The 19,249-nt window shown below is 44.0% G+C and overlaps 1 protein-coding gene across 1 annotated transcript; it reads right to left on the bottom strand.

The window, feature by feature from the left end:
- Window positions 1-11,793: 11,793 nt before the first annotated feature.
- On the bottom strand, window positions 11,794-18,706 carry LOC149331894 (uncharacterized). Its single transcript, XM_089557435.1, has 3 exons — window positions 18,554-18,706; window positions 14,917-15,042; window positions 11,794-11,982 (listed from the first exon to the last, which is right to left on the bottom strand). Exons 1-3 carry the CDS (start codon window positions 18,704-18,706, stop codon window positions 11,794-11,796), a joined length of 468 nt encoding a protein of 155 aa, XP_089413561.1.
- Window positions 18,707-19,249: the final 543 nt, after the last annotated feature.

Genomic DNA, 19,249 nt, shown 5'->3' with positions numbered 1-19,249 from the left:
GCTGTCAGGTGTAGGGTGACTGATTTACTTCTCCAGCGCTGCATTGAAGTATCAACTTTACCAATCAAGTATACAAAATTGGTGTGTTATGAGTATCGAGGCAAAAAACATACAAACTAATCAGCTTCAATAAGACGCAACCTATTTACAGAGACCAGGGATTATCTACTTTCTTTTTTTTCTACGACAAAACGTATAACCCGGAGTACACTCAGTAGCTACTACGCTGGACTCTCAGCTTGTGCTTGCAGGACCTAATCGCGGCCAACATGGGTGATGTTAGGTGCATTATTGTGGTATCCTTCGTTTATTTTATGAGGTGTAACGTCGCTACGCGACTCAGGCTTTGAGAGACGCCATGTGGGGAGCTGTGGATAATTTGAACCACCTCGGGTTCTTAAACGCGCATTGACACCTAACTCTTGAGGTACGTGCGGAAATTGTTTGTCACCCTCACGTGCTATACGATATTACGAAAGAGTCAGGGTGCAATTAAAGAGAAGCATGTCATGATATGGATGTTTCTTGTATAAAATAATCCATATGAAAGAGAGGTACTTCATCGATAATTTTGCCATTCGCGTTCAGTTGTCATTCGGATTACAATTCCGGCTATCATCGGTGGCAATATATTAACCAAGATTCACCATCTTCAGGATAATACGCATTTATTCTAGTGAATAGCCTCTGGTTATGCGGCTTTTAATGCATCTGATCGTGACGTGACGCTATTGGAAAAAGACAGTCGTGTGGTGCGAAAAGCTACAAGAAACTATCCTTTCGAAAAAAAAGGCATGACCAGGGGCGGGCCACGCGAAAAAAAATATAATAAAATAATTTACAAGCCTGAATATCATAACAGTGCTTAGTAACTGACGTCAACCCTTTCACCCCGAACTAGAATGTCACAAGTTCTTGTCAGCGCTCACGAATATCTTCGGAAAGGTTTCTGTGAAAAAATCAGCTTGATATTTCTCCATCAAAAGTACATCCAGAGAGGCACCCTTTTCAAATGTCGTGAGTGGAATGACTGTCGACATTTCACCGTTCAAAGTTCAAGCTGTGTTTGAGTGCATCAGGAACATCGCTCTCAACTGGCGACCGTTTCATCATTCCGCAGAAGATTCCAGTTCTAAAGCTTTGTCTGTGAGCCGTTGTTAATATGTGCTTACCGCCATTTGGTCGTCTATAACTATGAGAAATTCTTTACAACAAACGAGAACCATTAGTGAAAGAGCTTTCTTCGCGCACCTCCAGAGCAAAGGTTTTCCTACTCCGCTACTCCTCTTATATTCAGTATTTTATTTCTAACATTTTCTTTTTGGTTTTCACTTCCTCTGACATGCCTTATTTATTCTCAGCACTGACAATTTTCTCCATTACTACGACTGTATTACACTACTTATGAGCTTTAAGTCCCGAATACGCACATAGGCTATGAGAGACACCGTAGGGGAGGATTTCGGATTACATCAAGTACCTAGATTTAACTACCGCGCACTGACTTCACTTACAACAGGAAATGTTCTTGTACATTAAAATCATATTGAAACATATAGCCTCGCTAACACTTCAAATTTGTTTTCAGTTGACTAGAATTTTGCACGAATACGAGTTCAAAATTATAGCATTCTCTTTCTGTTCTGGTGTTGGAGACCTGAAGGTCATCATAGCGCAATCTTTTTCAATGAGTAGATTCCCATAGAAATGTTTTCCTCAGTTATTTGTGTCATAGTTCACGATATAAGCTGTGGTTCGGGATTTAATTCGACAGCAGTATTGAAAATGTACTAGCTGTCCTGCGAGCAATTTGTAAATATTGTCCCTTCCTCTTTGCCCTAACTTTGAAATTACGCAAGCTATTTCTATCTATCACCACGCTCGGCAGTTTATTTCTTTTGATATGAACAGGGTGAACTTTAGACTATCTGCTTAAGAAAGTGCTTAAGAAAGGTGTGGAAGCGGCCAGCATCCATCGATTCATTCTTTTTGTTCGATTTTATATTTTATCAAAAACCGTTAGAGTATTCTGCCAGTGCGAAACATGGATGAAAATTTATACCGTTTTTGCCCTGTCACAAAAGAGGCGATGCGAATTCCTGAACGCAGAGTTCATTGCTTAAGACCTTAGTTCACGTAACACTGCGCATTGTCGAAAAATATGCTTTACGAGAATAATGTATTGCGAATGAAAATCTTTCACACATGCTAAAAGATGCTGAGCACTGACACAAGAACTGAGGAAACCTCAACCGCGAAACTGCGTTTCTCAGTAGCTGTTGGTCTGGTTTGTAGACTACTGGTGTTTAACATCCTAAAGCAGCTCGGGCTATGTGGAACGCTGTAGTGAAGGGCTCAGGAAATTTCGAATACCTGGGGTTCTTTAACGTGCACTGACATCGCACAGTACACGGGCCTCTAGAATTTCGCCTCCATCGAAATGCGACCGCCGCGGCAGGGATCGAACCCGCGTCTTTCGTGCCAGCAGCCGAGCGCCATAACCATGGGGACACCGCGGCGGCCCTCAGTAACAACGCAAATCAGTTGTGCTCAATTTATAACGCCCTAAATAGAGTGGATCTGCTGTCTTACAGAGTGTAACAGATTTCTTATGTACTTTCTGCGGTGCTGGAAGTTGCAAAATGTGAACAAAATTAAATCTCTTTTGAATTTGGTTAGGCTACAATAAACAATTATTAAGTTTTAAACATAGCTATATTAAGTTATTGATATAATAGATCATGGTTCTTGGCATCTCATAATTTTTAGTAGGATATTAGTGAATACCCGAAAATTAAGCTGCATTTAAAATGAGAAAATGTTCATACAGAAGAGTATAGAGGCTACAAAATGCGCAATATATAGTTATCAGTAATATTTTCTTGCGTCCTATGAAAGTGCCGAAGCTCTAGTGAAGTTCAAACAACAATACGGCATCAGCAGCCACAGTAGCCAGATATTTTACTAAATGTAAGAATTTCACCTCAGTATGTAATCTGACGCGAGCTTCTGGTGTTATCAAATGGCAAGATCTCTTCCTTAGTTTAAGTGCAACTGCACTGCGGACTTGTAGGTCACTTTGAGTAGGGCCAAATGCGCTGCCATATGCCACGTCAAGCGTAGAACAATTCAAACCTTGCTTTGTTTTTAGCGCAACACACACTATTTTCTTGAAAGTGACAAGCACACGCATTTTTGCTCAAAAAACCTCCTGCTTGTTCATTCACGGCGCACCTGCTTGCCGAGTAAGCAACTTGAGCGGCCTCTGTTCTTGGCGGCAAGAAATTTTCTCTGGATACGGCCACCGAATTTGGGAATGAATAAAATATCGCCAAAGAACATATTTCAGCCGAGATCACTGGCATTTAAACAAGAGGTCTACTAACACCACCAGCAACTTTGGCGAGCCGCATCACTTCCAGTGTGTAATTATCTACCAACTTGCCCGTTTTAGTGATAGATGATGCAGGAATGATATGCACCAACGTTATTGTCGTATTAGAAATAAAATGGTCCTGCCTGGCGAACATCATCCTGAAGAACATCGCACTGAACTGTTGAAATTCTGACAGCAAAAATGAACGGGAACTTTTACCAAAAACTTGAAAAACTAATTTCATTGCCGCTCTTTTTCGTTTTTTCCCCTTTGTTTCCCTCCCCAAGTGTAGGGTAGCCTACTGGGCACCGCCTGGTTAGCCTCCCTACCTTTCTGACCATTTCTCTCTCTCTCTCTCTCTCTCTCTCCCAGTCCGAATGGTAACCATTGGTCACCGTCTTCGGCCCTAATCAGGATTCGAACCATTGCCTACTCTAAAGCAGCGCCCTTTTTTTTTCGCCGGCCGAAAACCACTAGGCTGCCACCGTAGCCTCGTGCATGGTGTGGTCTAACAGTAGTAAGGTGGAAAGTTGGGCGAGTTGAATCTTATTCATGATGAAGTTTAGCGCCAAAAACGAGGACTAAGTAGGAGAGAAGACACAATAAGCGCTCGTGTTGTGTCTTCTCCCCTACTTAGTCCTCGTTTTTGGCGCTAAACTTCATCATGGTCTAACAGGTTGCCTTTCGCGCTACTGCTTTCATGTGTTTCTGCGTCCACTTTCATCGGCTAAATTTGCGCTTCGCAGTGCCAATGCCTACAGCGAGGCGTTCATTTGGGAAGAAGCGCCTGCTGGCGGCTGTTCTTCAAGCCTCGAAAGGAGCCATAAAGGTTATAAGCGCGGACCCTAGTCAAAGAATAGAAGCGGGTGAAGGCTCTGACATGCACACGAGGCAAAGGACCCGGCAATTACCCGAGTGCGCCTGCCATTTTGGAGACCTCCTGGAATGTGCCAAGCATTTAAAGCAGTGCACTTCATGCTTACACCTGATCTCTACGACCACAGAGACTCGTACGTTTTAGTAAAAATTCCGCGTCTCTAGCTTTTTTGCTGTCTGGCACTTAAAACATATTTTTTTTGCTGATTCTTTCCAATAGCTTTTTAAATCTTTTTAAAGACAGTGGTGCGCGAAGGACATTCCTGTCGAAGAACACTCGCAGTTTGCGGTATGCTGAGATGCAGACTTCTTCATACCGAACCCGACTTTCTTGAAATTAACTAACATGCGCCGTTTGTCTGGCGCAAGTAGTGGGCATCACGTTAATCAATAGTTATAGCGATATGTGTCACCAACATATCGATTATTAGGACCTTCCGTACCTACTATCTCCAAAATATGGCTTGTGAAATACTTCTCCAGTTCGCAAGGAGCAGAACCTACAACCCCAACCATCAGCAGGGGTTGCCGCACATTCTAAATTGCTACTGTAGTTTTTTTATGTTCAGCTCCATCCAGCACCTGACGGCAGCCATCAGACTACAAGCATCGGCCCAGGTATTCTTAGCTTGCGTACAGTGTGGCGTTTGCAGGAAGATGTAAGTCGGCTTTAAAACGCAATTATACCTTTAAAAAGTTACTATATAAATTTGACGTGATAAATAGTTTTAAATAAACATGGCAGTAATCGGGGGCAGTAATTTTCGCTGCACGTATTTTTACGGTTCACATCTTGCATTTTATATCGCCGTGAAGATATAATTCGAAATGAGAATATTACTCATAACAATAAAACAAGCGGCGAAATTCAGCTGATGGCGCGCTATTTTTATGAAAATGCTGCTATGAAAACAGGGACTTTCATGCTTTTGTAGCAGATTCTGAATACAACACTCAATAAAAAATAAACGCAAACACCAATAAATAACTTGCCATTATTGAGTGGAACACACGAGCTAATGGTGCATTAAAGTTGTACAACGCATTGGGACGGTAGTATGTGTTTGACGCCGTTGTGCCGTCGGTGTTCACATGTTGTTCTAGACAGCAAATAATTTAATTTTACTTTGTAATGATGCCTGTAATGTCTTGAAGAACTATCTCAGAGGCTACTTTGCCACTATTGCACATTGTGAACACACGAGTCAATAGCAACTAAATATAAACGCAAATATTCAACTTGCCAATAACGAGCGGGCATAACGCATTACGGGTGCAGTGAAGTTACGGAACCCGCTCGGACACTGGAATATTTTTACGCCGGTATCGCGCCAATGTTGCCATCATTTTCTCTCTAAAAAATTATTAAAATGGGACGTGAAATTTTGAGAACATAATCAATACTCAACACAAGTTTTGAGGGTCATTTAAAACAGGCGCCGCTTTTACTTTCCTACAGCTGCTCCATCATCTTTTGGCTTTGAAGAACGGTGCCTTCCACTTCTCGACAACAGCTGCATTATCCGCAGCTGTTTTTCAAATGCCTTCCGTCGCTGCAAACACGTCATCCTTGGAGCTTTCGGGCACAAGCGCTAACGGATGCCGCCGTTACTCCTCTGTCCGTACAAAAACTACAGGACGAGTCTCTCACTACATTTTAGCACCAATTATATCACAAATCTCACGTACGGACTTCTCAGCGATAATATCTATGTCTTTCTTATCCCGCAGAGTCATCTTGTGTGCGCCAACAAAACCCCATTTTCACGTAGGCACAATCTCATCCTTCCTAAAGTACAAACTATTTGCAGTAAACAGTCAATTGCTTTATAATCAGTAAATGTCTTGAACACTTTACTAGCAGAGTTAAGAAATCTTTACGTGCTCTGTATCTTGAAAGCACAGTTTAAAAGAATAAATGTTACAAAAGAATTCAGTGTGATTTGTTCTGCTCATTTCCTCTTTTTTTTTCCTTTTATATTATGGACAGACTACAATCATAGGCACACCTTATTCCAGTGTCATTAAGGTATTGCTTTCACGTTTTCTGTATAATGCTACATGACCTTTTGTTAATTGCTTTTCTTTCGTTCTATGCCTGGATTATGTATAATTTCTATATGCTCACTTTCTATATGTTCATTTGATATCGCATTAGCTGCCGCATGTTTCGTCTGATATATTTATTTATGGGATCAAATACAGTAACTAATGAACCTCCTTCTGCATGATATGCTGTACATATCAATTCTGACGCAGCATGCAGACTGAAGTTGCCAACAGCCATTGAAAGCAAGGAAAGCATAGGGTTTGTTTTCTAGCGTTAATTAAGATATATTTACTATTAAAGTAAATTCATGATTGAAAGCTGTTTGAAAAGAAAGTAGACGAATAACAACCATATACCGCCACAGGGATCCGTACCGAGGACGACCGTACAACGCGTACGTGCCTCTATCACTTGAGCTATGGAGCCGGATTTGTAGTCTTCCCCTTGCGAGGGTACTTATGCCGCGTGTAATCTAACCTTCATCATGATCACCAACGCCAACTTCATCCATTGCAGCGGACAAATAATGTTCGGTAGTAGCGCGATGGTCACATATACCGTGATCGAAAGGGCAGAGCGGCAGGTGTGCGAGAACCCGCTTATGCTGCCTATGGCTTCAATTGCTCAGAAAATAAGAATGATATATAATTGAAAGGAGCAAGAAACCTTTGTTTGATGTCGAATCAACTTATATAATTTATGTGTCATACAACTATGCACGAACAGATAGAAAACACAATTTAGAGAGTCGTTATAAGGCACACTGCAGCTTTTTCGGAAGAAGCATTTTTCGTTACGCCGCATTATACGCTTGCTGCTCAAACCCCGGCGCCATCTGCGGCAGTTACATAGAACTAGCTCGAAGAGCAGTTGCAAGAGAGCGGTGGCGTTGGCGTTTTCCCCTTAGCGCAGTAAAATAACGTGACAGACCGATTGCCCCACTCCGCCAGCCTGACACATCTTTGCATATGTCGCTACGCAGCAGTTATTTGCAGAAGATGGCTTCTCCGCCGAGCGCCTGAATGAACTCAATGAACTGTCTTCTTTGATTCTCTCGAATAAAACAGCGCAGTGACGGGACAAAGTTACCACGCAGATATGCGGGGAAGGAAAATATTTCCATATATGCGCATGCTATAGAAAGAAATCTGCATGAATATATCTGTCGGGTGGTTAGCTTAACATCTCAATTCTGAAGAAGGATACAATCAGACCACGTAGGTCACAGAAGCTGTCTTAAGAGAAGGCATAACGCACAAGCATACAACCTCTTTCCAATAGCCCTTCTGCCAGCAAACTGAAATCTGCAGGACGATGCAGAGCCGAGTAATAGCGCGAGAACAGTGAAGTTGGAAAGCTACCTACGAAAAGCCGACCAACTCGCCCAAAAGGTCGTATTGTACGTAAAAAAAAAGTAATCACAGAAAATATTGATCACGGATGCAGCATGACACTTCTGAACAAAGGAGAAATCATGAATATGAACCGCCCTCGACAAGGAGCATCTTCTTTCTACAATTACTCTAAATGTTTCTGCATCATCTGTCTTTGAAAGATTTGTATAGTAAATTTTTAGTTAGTGCAGTAAGCAGATGCTATGACCTCAAGGCTGAAAATCTGGACAATGGCAGTTTGGCCGTCTTACCACTTACACATCATCTTTGAAAGGAACCAGGGCTTGTCTTCAACCAACTCAAGAATCCCGCTCGCATAGGACCCCACGCAATGAAGAAATAAAGAGGTACAAGCTGTGTTTCAAGTCATTCTTGCATCTTTTATTAAAACAGTGACATCCTCTTCTTTCGCAGAAAAGAGTGTAGCTTCAAAGCAGAATATATTTATTTAAATTTTCAAAGAAATCACAAAGCTAAGCCTTTCGCACCGACTAAACCACAATGCTACCTTATTTTCTGATTTTCTAGAATAACAGCTTATCACACATGCTGGTCTCTGGATTGGAAGCTTTTATGTTGATCAGCTTTCATTTGGACTGCATTTGCTAAGGAGAGGGGGGGAGGGGGAAAGCGTTCATCCTCATTGAAAATATTCTAAATCGCAGGGAGGAACAAAATGCGCAAATGTTGCTCATTGGAATTTGTTGACGTGAAGGAAAACGCCGCGTTTTGCAATTCCGTCGAGAGGCCTTTTTGCATTTGAGGAACTGCTTCCTCAGTATACGCAAAGTTCACTAAACAAAATTCCACAGAAAGGGCAGAGTTTATGGCGTTCTTAATTATAGATGATCTCATCCATTGGAAAAAAAAATGCTGGCTGTCCGTGCACAGAGGAGGGTTATACACGGTTAAAGAAAGGTCAGAAAGAGTGTTAGCTGGAGATGGTCCATGAAGCACCGTTACAAAGTGAAGATAGCGAATCATAACCATGCAACCGTTTGCTAATGGTGCTATGGGCTTAAAAATAGCGATTTATTGATCGCAATATAAGTGTTTCTGGATAGCTGCAGGTAATAACTGAGGCCTTGAAAGCTCACAGCGGCCATATTAAGGGTGAACAGCTCCAGCTGTTGTAAGCACGTACAGGTGCGGCCAGAATAATACGGAGCACAGGAAGGGTCGCGGAGCAGCGGAAACGTGCTTATGCGCGCTGCCTAGCAGTGGCGACAGGAACTATCTTAATTTGGACGCGGCGAGATGGCGCCGGTAGCACGGACCCACTTTTTCCGCAGGCCTATCAACATCACAGCATATAGCATGCAATCCCTTGCTCTATGATCGACTGATACTGTGCTGACAGCGCCCTGCGCTTCGTTGCCCCGTTTCTCGCATCGAGGAGCGGCGCGCGCTGTAAACGGGCGCAAGACGGCTGTTTTGGCATTACGTGTTATCTCGGCCCTTCAGTACGCGCGGCCACCGCTTTGCAGTTTAGTCAACACTGAGGCTGAAGTGAGCACGCCTGGATGAAGGCAGCACCTGGCGGTGTTGCCCGAACCAGCTCAGCATCTTTCGAACAGTGATAACGGCAGGGTTGCAGCAAAGAGGGGCGCTCGGCGGCAGGCACTCTCGCTGCGCGCGGATAGCCAGGGGTGTCTTTGTTGTGCTGATAGGTGGCGCTTAGATGCAGTTTCTGCTAGCTTGGCCGCCTTTCGCGTGCTCCGTATTACTCTGGCCGCACCTGTACTATTCGTCCTTTCTAATGGTGGCGTAGACGCAAAGATTTCCCGTCTGCGGGTTGAAGTAAAATTTGAGCACATGATGCAAATCTTCCTTTTGGAGTACGAATAATGCTGTAGGCCGCACTGTAGGCCCATGCTGGATCGGCATGAACATGCACACAGAAAGCCATGAATCATAACCAAAGGGGTATGAAGTAACAAGGTAATAAAAAAAACGCAGTTCTTAAACTGCAAATTGCAGATTTAGAATGCAAACGCACTGAAATATAATCCAGAATACGGCTTTAACAATCAATTGCATCAAAGGAATGAGAGCTATGATAAGGTTTGGCGGTAAATTGTTCCAGTCAACTATAGTCAGGGTAATGAAATACTTAAGTGCGTAAATTCTAGCTCTGGAAGGAGCTAATGATTGCGTAAGAAGATTTTTTGTTGGGCATGTTTAAACAGGTGTAAGGAAAGGGACTGTAGTTAATGGCAGATTTCGGTATTTTATCCAAAAATGTACTTTCAGTCTTCGTATCCTTCAGCAGACTTGTAAGGCCTGAATCCCATGACTTCTCATGAGGTTAGATGGCGAGTGAGTTCATATTTTGGTGCTTAGTAAGTTGGTTTATTACCACCGGGTTTTGAAATCATAATTGTCAAATGAATACAATTAATACCTCTCACGACACACTTGTTAGCATCAAATACGCGAAGGCAAAAGCATTATAATGGCTATTCAAGGTTCTAAGGGGCGATAGTTGGTTAAAAAGCGTTCAGGCTGTCAACATTACAGCAAGAAGCTGTTTCCTTTAGCGTAACGACGCTCGCACGAAGAGTCGACTACGCGCTTGACCGCAGAGCATTTGCGCCGCTGGATGGCATCGCTCTAATATCGGTGTTATGCAACGCCATGTTCGAACTGAACGACTGCCTGATGCCGCTTTCATGAAGAGCTGTATCTGCAGAGTTACTGAATGGGGGGGGGCGGTACCGTGTACTTTCCCGCAGCTAATTACCTCAAGCCGCTGAATGTCTGCGTGAAGTTCAGTCACAGCGGGGTAAATGCGCACCTGACAACGTCAACTTGCTCATGAACATATGCGTGCTTACAAAGCAAGATCTGAATGCCGTCATGTTTTGGACAGCGGAGATAGCAGTTTGGCTAGTCAAGCGAGCAGTAAGCAGTGTCGCTGCTGTCTTGGCAAATGCATCGCTGGTCATGTCGGCCGTGTGCCGTGACTCTAGCAAACCAGCTCGAATGCAGCCGCGCGGCCGCCGCTGGGCCGCCAAAGTGACCTTAAAGTAAAAAAAAAAAACAGTGGTTGACCTATTACTCCTCTCCAACGGCGTGATCCGGCATCGCGTCAGTCGCTGCGTGACATTTCCTTTGTTGACAGTGACTCTCAAGTTCAGCCTTTCATCATCATCGTAATAATCAGCCTGACTCCGCCCACTGCAGGGCGAAGGCCACTCCCATGCATCTCCAATTGACCCTGTCCTTTGCCAACTACGGCCACGGTGTTCCCGGAAACTTCTTAATCTCATCTGCCCACCTAACTTTCTGCCTCTCTGCTACTCTTGCCTTCTCTTGAAATCCACTCCGTTATTCTTACGGACCAGCGGTTACCTTGGCTTGTTTTTATAGCCCTGCCCAACCCCCTTTCTTCCTCACGATTTCGACTAGGATGTCATTAATCCTAGTTTGTTCACACATCCAATCTGCGCGCTTCCGTTATCTTAACGTCACACTTCTCATTTTTTTCCATAGCTCGCTGCGTTGTCCTTAACTGAAGCTGAACCCTTTTCGTTAGCCTCCATGTTTCGGCCCCGTAGGTGGGTACCGGTAAGATGCAGCTGTTGCATACTTTTCTCTAACACGCTATTTCAGTTGACTTTATCAAATGAAACAACGCACGGCGCAAAAAAATAACGACAGAGATGACGACGCCTGAGGGAAGATATTTGCATACGCGCTTCATTCACAGGAAACACTATTCTGCACGCATTTCGTTTTGTTCCTTAATTTGCATCCAGAATATAATGCGCCAAAAATGGTTGGTGCTCATATTTGGTAAGCAGTGCGATTCACGAAGTTGAATCCTTTTAAAGAAGGCGTCCGAAGCCAACTTGCAGAAAACCAAAAACTAAAAACAAGTTTTTTTCTGGAAGCGCTGATTTGTAACATCTATGAAGAAGAAAGTACAATAAAGAGGCAACACGACGGAAAAAAAAAACAGCCTGGGCGGGTTTTTATTAGCGTATACTTTACTTGCCGCATTCGGACTAATCAAACGCATTGAGCAGTGTCTTGTGAACACGGCTATATTAAGAGAAATACACCATGGCATGGCATGACCATGGCATCTGGCTCTACTGCACACGCCCTGGCGCAGTGTTCCAGATACCTCGCTCCGTGATAAATTGATTGAAGAACGCTCTGAAACTGGTGATGCCTGTTTTTGGACGTCTTAAGCATTCGTTCAGCTCCGTGAGGTGCACGTTGAACAGGAACCAGGAGAAATTTTCTCGTAGGCTACTTGTGTTTATGACGTTTTGGGCCTGGAAAGAAACGGGTATTCGGTATGAGTGCATCAATAAACCATTCTTCCTCTCAATCACTGATGCTGTTATCGAAGACAACCTTGTAGTAGCTCATATTTACAGTCAATAGCTACCTACACTGTGGTTAGCTTTTTTAATTTAACTCATCAACGCCACTGGCTCACGAAAGACCATCAACGCGCGATTCAAAGCGTGCATGCAGTGAAAGCACAACTGCAGCTGAGCCTTAGCAACACAATTCTACTTTATCATTACCTGAGTCCTGTCAAAATACTGCTGTTTACGGCCGGGCCATATGGCTCGGGGCACATCGGCAATATAGCTGATGACCGCAAGACGTAAATGAAGTAACCTCACAAAGCCCATTTTTTTTTTGTATCACAGTTACATGGACCCAACATAACGGCGCCCAACCTGAAGGCGTACGTGTCACGAAGATTTCGATGAGATGACAATGAAAGGTCGAATCTCGGGAACAGCAGAACACACGGCACACGAGAATAACTATACTCCATAGGTGAACACGGAAGTTTCCGCTCGCAGCTTATGATAAGAATGCATGCTTAGCGTCGAGAAAACTGCCAGTGCAGCGATCGCTAAGATCGAAGTGTCTAAAAGCATTTATTCAGCGCTACCAGCCTAATTGATAGGACAGCCTACTCAATGGCTGTTTTGGCTTAGCCAACGCAAAGTTACTTCAAGGGGAACCAGGGAATGTGCCTCTGGCATCCATACCACTTCATCACGTCCGCATTGTGCTTACGATTAGAAAAATGGCACGCGTGACATGAACGCAGCCCGCACCTTTCCGGGAAACCTTTCTCCCCCTTCGGGTAGCGCTTATGGCACATCGCCTACGGATCGCGTAACCAAGGTGCACGCTTTGTTCATGGCACTTTCTTTTCGGGCCACAGACTTACGCCAAACCTTGACCACTGGACCGTCGGAGGTGAGCCCTCGATAATGTTCGTTGGGCTGTCTATATGGTGGGTATCAATACGGCAGACGTTAATAACAACTGGTTGGCTAGCACGTAGACGCAGGTTCTTATGGTCACTAGACAAGTGTATACTATTGAAATTAACGATGCCCCCCTGAACAAATGGCAATGACAAAGCCTAGGTGAGCTGCGTTCGAATTCCAACAACAAAGATTTGATACCTTATGTATTACCAACATGCGTGCGATATTTTGTTAACCAGACCACTAGAAATAAACAGAGAACCCCTGGACATCTATCGCTGGGAAAGAGCCCACTTAAGATGTATTTCAGTTCGCACAAAGATACGATATCTTCGGGGCAACCAACCTGCATGTGGTAACAGGCCTGTAATGATATAGCTAGGAATAATGATAGCCTTCCTTACCTGCACATCCCACAACTGAGTGATAAAGTACGTACATAACTTCGCAGCCAGTTTTAAACCTCTTCCGCACATGGCAGACGAAAGCACCTAATAATTAAATAAACAGGAGTCCTTTTGCAACGACTTGAATAGCGTTGCCCGTAAATTAGTAGCTCTAATGGCGCAGAATCAGCCATTCGCTTTATCGTTTGAACTAGACGGTTTTACTAGGCACAGTAAGGAAAGGAAAAAGCAATAATTTCTTTACTTGAAGCGCTTGCCAATAGGCTGCCTGCAAGGCTACCTGGTGCAACCTGCACAACTGCGCACTATAGTTATGCTGTTCAAGATGTCATTAATCGCATGCGCGTTATGATGCATTATTCGACATCATGAAGTTATCATGCGAAGAAAGTAGCTGCCCTGTAGAAAACCTTCAAGCCTGCACGTTGTCTTGTTCGCCCTCCTCATCATTCCCCGCTTCTTTTCAAACTCTTGGGTTTTCCTAGCCCCTATCCTAGGTTATCCAGGGTAATACTCCCTATATATTCTAGCACCTGTGCGTACGGGACGAATGCTAGTAGCACGCATTTTAGGGTGTGTTTAATTTTTAGTTACCCTTTTCAGCATCTCCCACGCTCACTTGATCACAGTGAATTATTATGGCGCAAGAGCGTCGTCAGCCAAAGAGCGCCATATCACAACGTATTTTCGTTTGCTAAATGCTGCGTCAAAGACCCATTTCCCAAGCATTCCACACTGATTAAGCCGAGCACCTCGCCAGGGGAGGCTTGCACCCATTGTATGATCAGGTGGTAGCAGCGGCAGAGGGGACTGCATACGGAGGGATTTCAACGTGACTTATGGCCCGAATTGTTTTCCACAAGGCTGCAGTGAAAGCTTTTGCGCAGCGAATCCATAACAGCTTGTATCATGGCTTGGTAGTTTCTGCGCGAACTCGACCGGGGAGAGGCACCGAGCAGAGAGCAACGGCCGTACAAGGACTTTGTGTACATCATGCATTCGGGCTGCTCTGCTCCGTTTTGTTCGAGCAACGGCCGAGTCATGACTCCGGCGATATCCTCCCAGCGGCGGAAAGATCGCGACCGACACCCGGTCTGTTCCCAGAAACTCGGATCTAACTTTTCAAGAGCCGCGCCCCACGCGCGGCTCATAAACAAACCCGCTCCAAGCTGCCCTCTGACCCTCTTCCTCGACTAGGAAATGTGGCGTGAAAACATGGGGACAATGTGGGGGGACCTGGGAAACTTTTACTGTACTTATAGAACACCACCATGTAGCAGCCTTGTCTTGTCGACAACCCACAATATGTAACCTTTTGTATGTAAAGCTATTCGTCTTCCCGCCACTTCAGACATCTGTTGACTCAGGCCCGACATCACGCCGGAAGCGCCAATGTCGCTAACCAAATTACAACAGGAACGAACCCCACACCTCCCGCACGCGAGGCGGTTTCACGTCCACTTCCTGCTCTCGCGTTAGACTAAAGAGTAAATCAAAGCACAAACATAAATAAACATTTCTGCTGCATTCGTTCATCAGTGAAAGCAGCAAAATACTCTACCTTTGATATCATCGCGCTTGCTGAGTCGAATGTCAAGAAATACGATTGCCCGGAAACCTGGGCCACCAAGGCAAATGTATCTTCCCAGCCGAGGGAACCGAAGCCATCAGCGATGGGCCCGCACCACTATAGGTGAAGAAGGTAAATAAGCAAATGAATCAGAACAAATGCATCACCTTACGAGCTTAACAGGAAATTAAATGGAACGCTACATGAGCTGAATTTTCGCTACGTAAAGATAGATCCCGACTCCAAGCTACTAGATCGACGGAATAAAGAATCAACAGAACCTCGAAAGCAATGAGAGTAATAGCATTAGAAAGATTTTTCTTGTCGTTACATATTATGTTTGCACCTGCGTTTCCTGTTTATGCAAAAAAAAATTAGTGTTTACATTGACAATTCCCAGTTTTATCTGGTTTCCTTTAAGAATACCGCGAGGTTCCGATGTTTTAAGACCAAATCATAAGACATGTTCTTTTTAAAATTTGGCTCCTTGTGGACACAAAGCAAATATACTGACTTCTTCAAGAAACACGAGCAGAAGTATTGGTAAGGTGTTTTAAGTGTATAGAAATATCCACCGCCAGAACTGGCCATTTTTCGGTCTTGCATTTTTCCTCATGCGTATTCAGCTCGCGATATGTCAGGCAACCATTCCTATGGCGTGCCATTATTGTGCCATTGGGATCGCATCGGTGAGCGATATAAGTTTTTTTCCAGCTGCTTTAAAAACGGATGTTAAAGGTTACCACATGAATGTTTGTAATGACACTGAGCGCTCGTGGTGTGTTCGCCTTTGTGCTGGTGTCTGCGCTGCATTTTTAGTAGTATACGGCACTGACACCCCCTGACCCTCCTTCCCTCCCACCCCCGCTGATATTGTTAGGCAGCATTTGGACTCTGAGTGGACACTATCTGAAAAGGTACTTTAGTCTAGATCAACATGCTCTTCGCGTGGCAGAGATGACATGTTCTTACTGCTTTCCGCATGTGCGTTCATGGCTTGCTATGGGTGGCAATCGTCAAGAAGGAGCATCAATACTTCCCTAGGGTGGTGAGATATCTGTGGAGTTCTAGCTTTTTTAGAGCCTTATGAAGAGGCAATACAAACACCAATTACATGAATACATGCCGACGCTATAGCGCTGACATGTCGCCGTATCGTTTTTTTCTTTTTCAGTTACTATCTACATTAAAGAGAGACGTCTTACTGGAATTCTGTGATTTCAAAGTGCCGTTAACCTACAAACTGAAAAGGGCGACAATCGTTGGTCCTAAAAGCTAAAGTTTATGCAAAATGACACGTAAGCAGAATATAACCTGATTGAAATAACATTTTGAGCACGCGGCTATGAGAAATTTTGACACTACTTTCTTCAAGAACAACCCGCCGCGATGGCTCAGTGATTACGGCACTCGGCTGCTGACCCGAAAGACGCGGGTGCGATCCCGGCCGCGGCGGCTGGATTTCGATGAAGGCGAAATTCTAGAGGCTCGTGTGCTGTGCGATGTCAGTGCACGTTAAAGAACCCCAGGTGGTCGAAATTTCCAGAGCCCTTCACTATGGCGTCCCTCATAGCCTGAATTGCTTTCGGACGTTAAACCCCCCCCCCCCCCCCCAAAAAAAAAAAAAACCAATAAACCTTCTTCAAAAACACTCTCACGCGATCAACAAACTGTTGGACGTAATCATATTTCTACCATATAGCCTGTACGTATTTCGTCCCTATGGTGACTTGCCTTTAAACTCCCGTTTTACGCATAGTGCGAATATCTCGCCTGCGTTTTTTGACCAAAGTGGTGAGGTAGTTGCGCCCAAAAGATAAAAGCAGGCACCGCACGCATGAGTCCAATGCGTTGGAGCGCAGTGCAGAGGAATACTTCAATGCTCCAGCTATTCTTCTCGGGCATCTGTTGACGCGCGAATGAATCTAAGGCTCATAGCAAGTTCCCTGCTGTGTTTATTATCTAATTCATTTAGGCGCAATTACTGCCCCACAAATTTATGTAATCTGCTGTGTTTAGTGCGTTATTAAGAGAGGCTCCGGTGAGCCGGAAGCAACAGCTAATTGGGCACCTAGAATATCGGCCATAACTATCCTTGGCCGCAGTGTGGGTAGAAAGCTGACACGCTCACCACGATGCTTGACGACGCGTAATTGTGCTGTTAATCCTCTCAGACTCAGTCTTTCCAATTGCAATTACAAAGTTAAATACCACCTGTGTTCAACTGAACGAGAAAGTCCTACTGCTTTCGCAGTAGTTCCGATATTTAACAATCCAACATATCCTAAACCGCTTGCTGTGCTACATATGGCAGTAAGTACGAAAGGAATATAGAAGATCCCTTCGTTTGCTGTCATCATATCCTGGCGCCACCTCGTCCCTTACACCATGTTGAAGGTAGAAAGCTATGGTTATTTTTCTATAATCAAGTTGAAGGGTACAATCATGCGTGACGCTAGTCCTTCAACATATATTTCTTCGGCAAAACACATTTACACGCCCCAAAATATTTGGCAAATAATAAAGATTCCAAATTGAACCATTGGGAACTTGAGGCCCCATTGCAAAATAAGCAGTGCAGTAGTATTTCAGTTATCTGTGAGTGCTTGTGTCTTGCAAATATCTCCTCTCCCGCAGTCTACATGTTACAATGTATGTTTAATCCTCTTAAAAATATATGCGCGTTCAACAGAAGAATTTTTCTGCGTAAAGGTTTTAAGACCGGCCCACAGTATGTGTTGATGAGTCGATTCATGCGATGATCAAGAAACAGCATTTATCGCACCTAGGTCAATAACAGCGGCCACCCATATACAAAATATAAAACGAACTTATCTAAAACTCTATGAAATAATGTCCATCGCATCAAATTTAAAACTGTAGGACGGTGCAGAATCGAGTGGTAGCGAAACTGCGCTCAGGCTTGAAAGCCATCCAACTTTTAACCGTCGTAGAGCCCGACAACTCGCAGAACAATTTGGGTTGTGATACAAAAAAAAATAGATTACAGAAAATTCTGTATTCTCGATTCAGCATGATAGTGGTGTAGCTCAATACTGGAAATCTGGATACTGGGAGCGTAATCATCATCCTGCCTTTTACACGGCATCTCTCAAACGAACCGAGTGCCTATTTTCAACTAACTCAAGAACTCAGCTTGCATAGGACGGCACACTGTCCTGCGCAGAGTTAAAAATAAGAAATCTAAGCTGTGCGCCATACCGTTCCCACGTATTCTTTATAACAATTGTCACCCTCTATACTTCAACAGACACAAACCTAGTTTCAAAGCAGTTAATATTTCATCAAAATATCAAGGAAGTGACAAACTACCCATTCCTTAGCGCCTCAGTCTCACTGATTTTATTTCGAATCATGCAAAAAATTGATAATGAACCAGCGGAACTTCCATTTTCTTATCTTTAAGGGTCATCTTCCGCTTAGACGTGCTATACCCTCTGAATATCAGCTCTGTAGACTGAACAGTTTTAATTTAGGCTGGAAAGGGTTAAGACCAATAAAGACACAACTGAGGATGAAATGTGGCCTGTTTTGCCTCAAGATATTCTCTTGAATACAAAGAAAGCAAAGCACGCCGTCATTACCATCGTAAGAAGGACCAACTTACCTGCGAGATGTCGTTAATTAAGACGGTGTTGCATGGGCTGTACAGAGCTTGGTGAAAGGTGGTGAAGTTATCAACCATTTCGAAAGCTGCCACTCCCATCTGAAAGGCGAAGGCCACCGTCTTTTCTGGATTTCCGAAGCTCGATAGGGCCATGGGTAGGGCTTCCTTCTGTGGGGAGAAATGGAGCAGGAAGGCCTAGTACTGACACACGTCAGCTCTCCAAGGGCTGGTATATCTGAGTCACCAATAACAAGCACCTGATCAGCGCCAAAGGACCATTTTAAAATGGACCGCTTATAGAATACTGCCCCTTCAAGTGTGCCACTGCAGCTTTAGCGTCCCTCCCTAAGCAAGGGATATGGCAAGATAGCACACACTCATTAGATTAAAGCCAAAGAAAAACAGGCTTATTTTAATCCTTTTCTCTGTTTAGATAAATCAGATAAAGAGGAGCTTTATCCACGCCATAAAACAACGGTTCTGACTACACTAAATCGGAAGATTATTTCTCTCGATACAAGTGTTTCGACAAATAAATGTGGCGAACTTGAGAATTCTCAGGAAACGCCAGTAGTATTTCGCTATAACCAACTACTTCTTAGTGGTGCGAAACTTCACAGTAGCTTACTGTTCTTAATCATTAGCTATTGTGTCAGACGTGCATGTTACATGATATCCAGGCACATTTCGTAGCTC

This window comes from Amblyomma mixtum, chromosome 8 (genome assembly GCF_055824585.1).
Source record: "Amblyomma mixtum isolate Tamu chromosome 8, ASM5582458v1, whole genome shotgun sequence".
Taxonomy (NCBI): domain Eukaryota; kingdom Metazoa; phylum Arthropoda; class Arachnida; order Ixodida; family Ixodidae; genus Amblyomma; species Amblyomma mixtum.
Note: the sequence above shows the minus strand (reverse complement) of the source record. Positions and strands in the feature narration are given on the sequence as shown.

Bases quoted from the DNA above. Each gene is read 5' to 3' on its own strand.
- LOC149331894 (XM_089557435.1), bottom strand. From the start codon at position 18,706: ATGGCCCTATCGAGCTTCGGAAATCCAGAAAAGACGGTGGCCTTCGCC. The intron at 15,043-18,553 runs GTAAGTTGGTCC...CTTCACCTATAG, and splicing joins TAATTAACGACATCTCGCAG to TGGTGCGGGCCCATCGCTGA. The intron at 11,983-14,916 runs GTAGAGTATTTT...GTTTCTTTCCAG, and splicing joins CAAGCGCGATGATATCAAAG to GCCCAAAACGTCATAAACAC.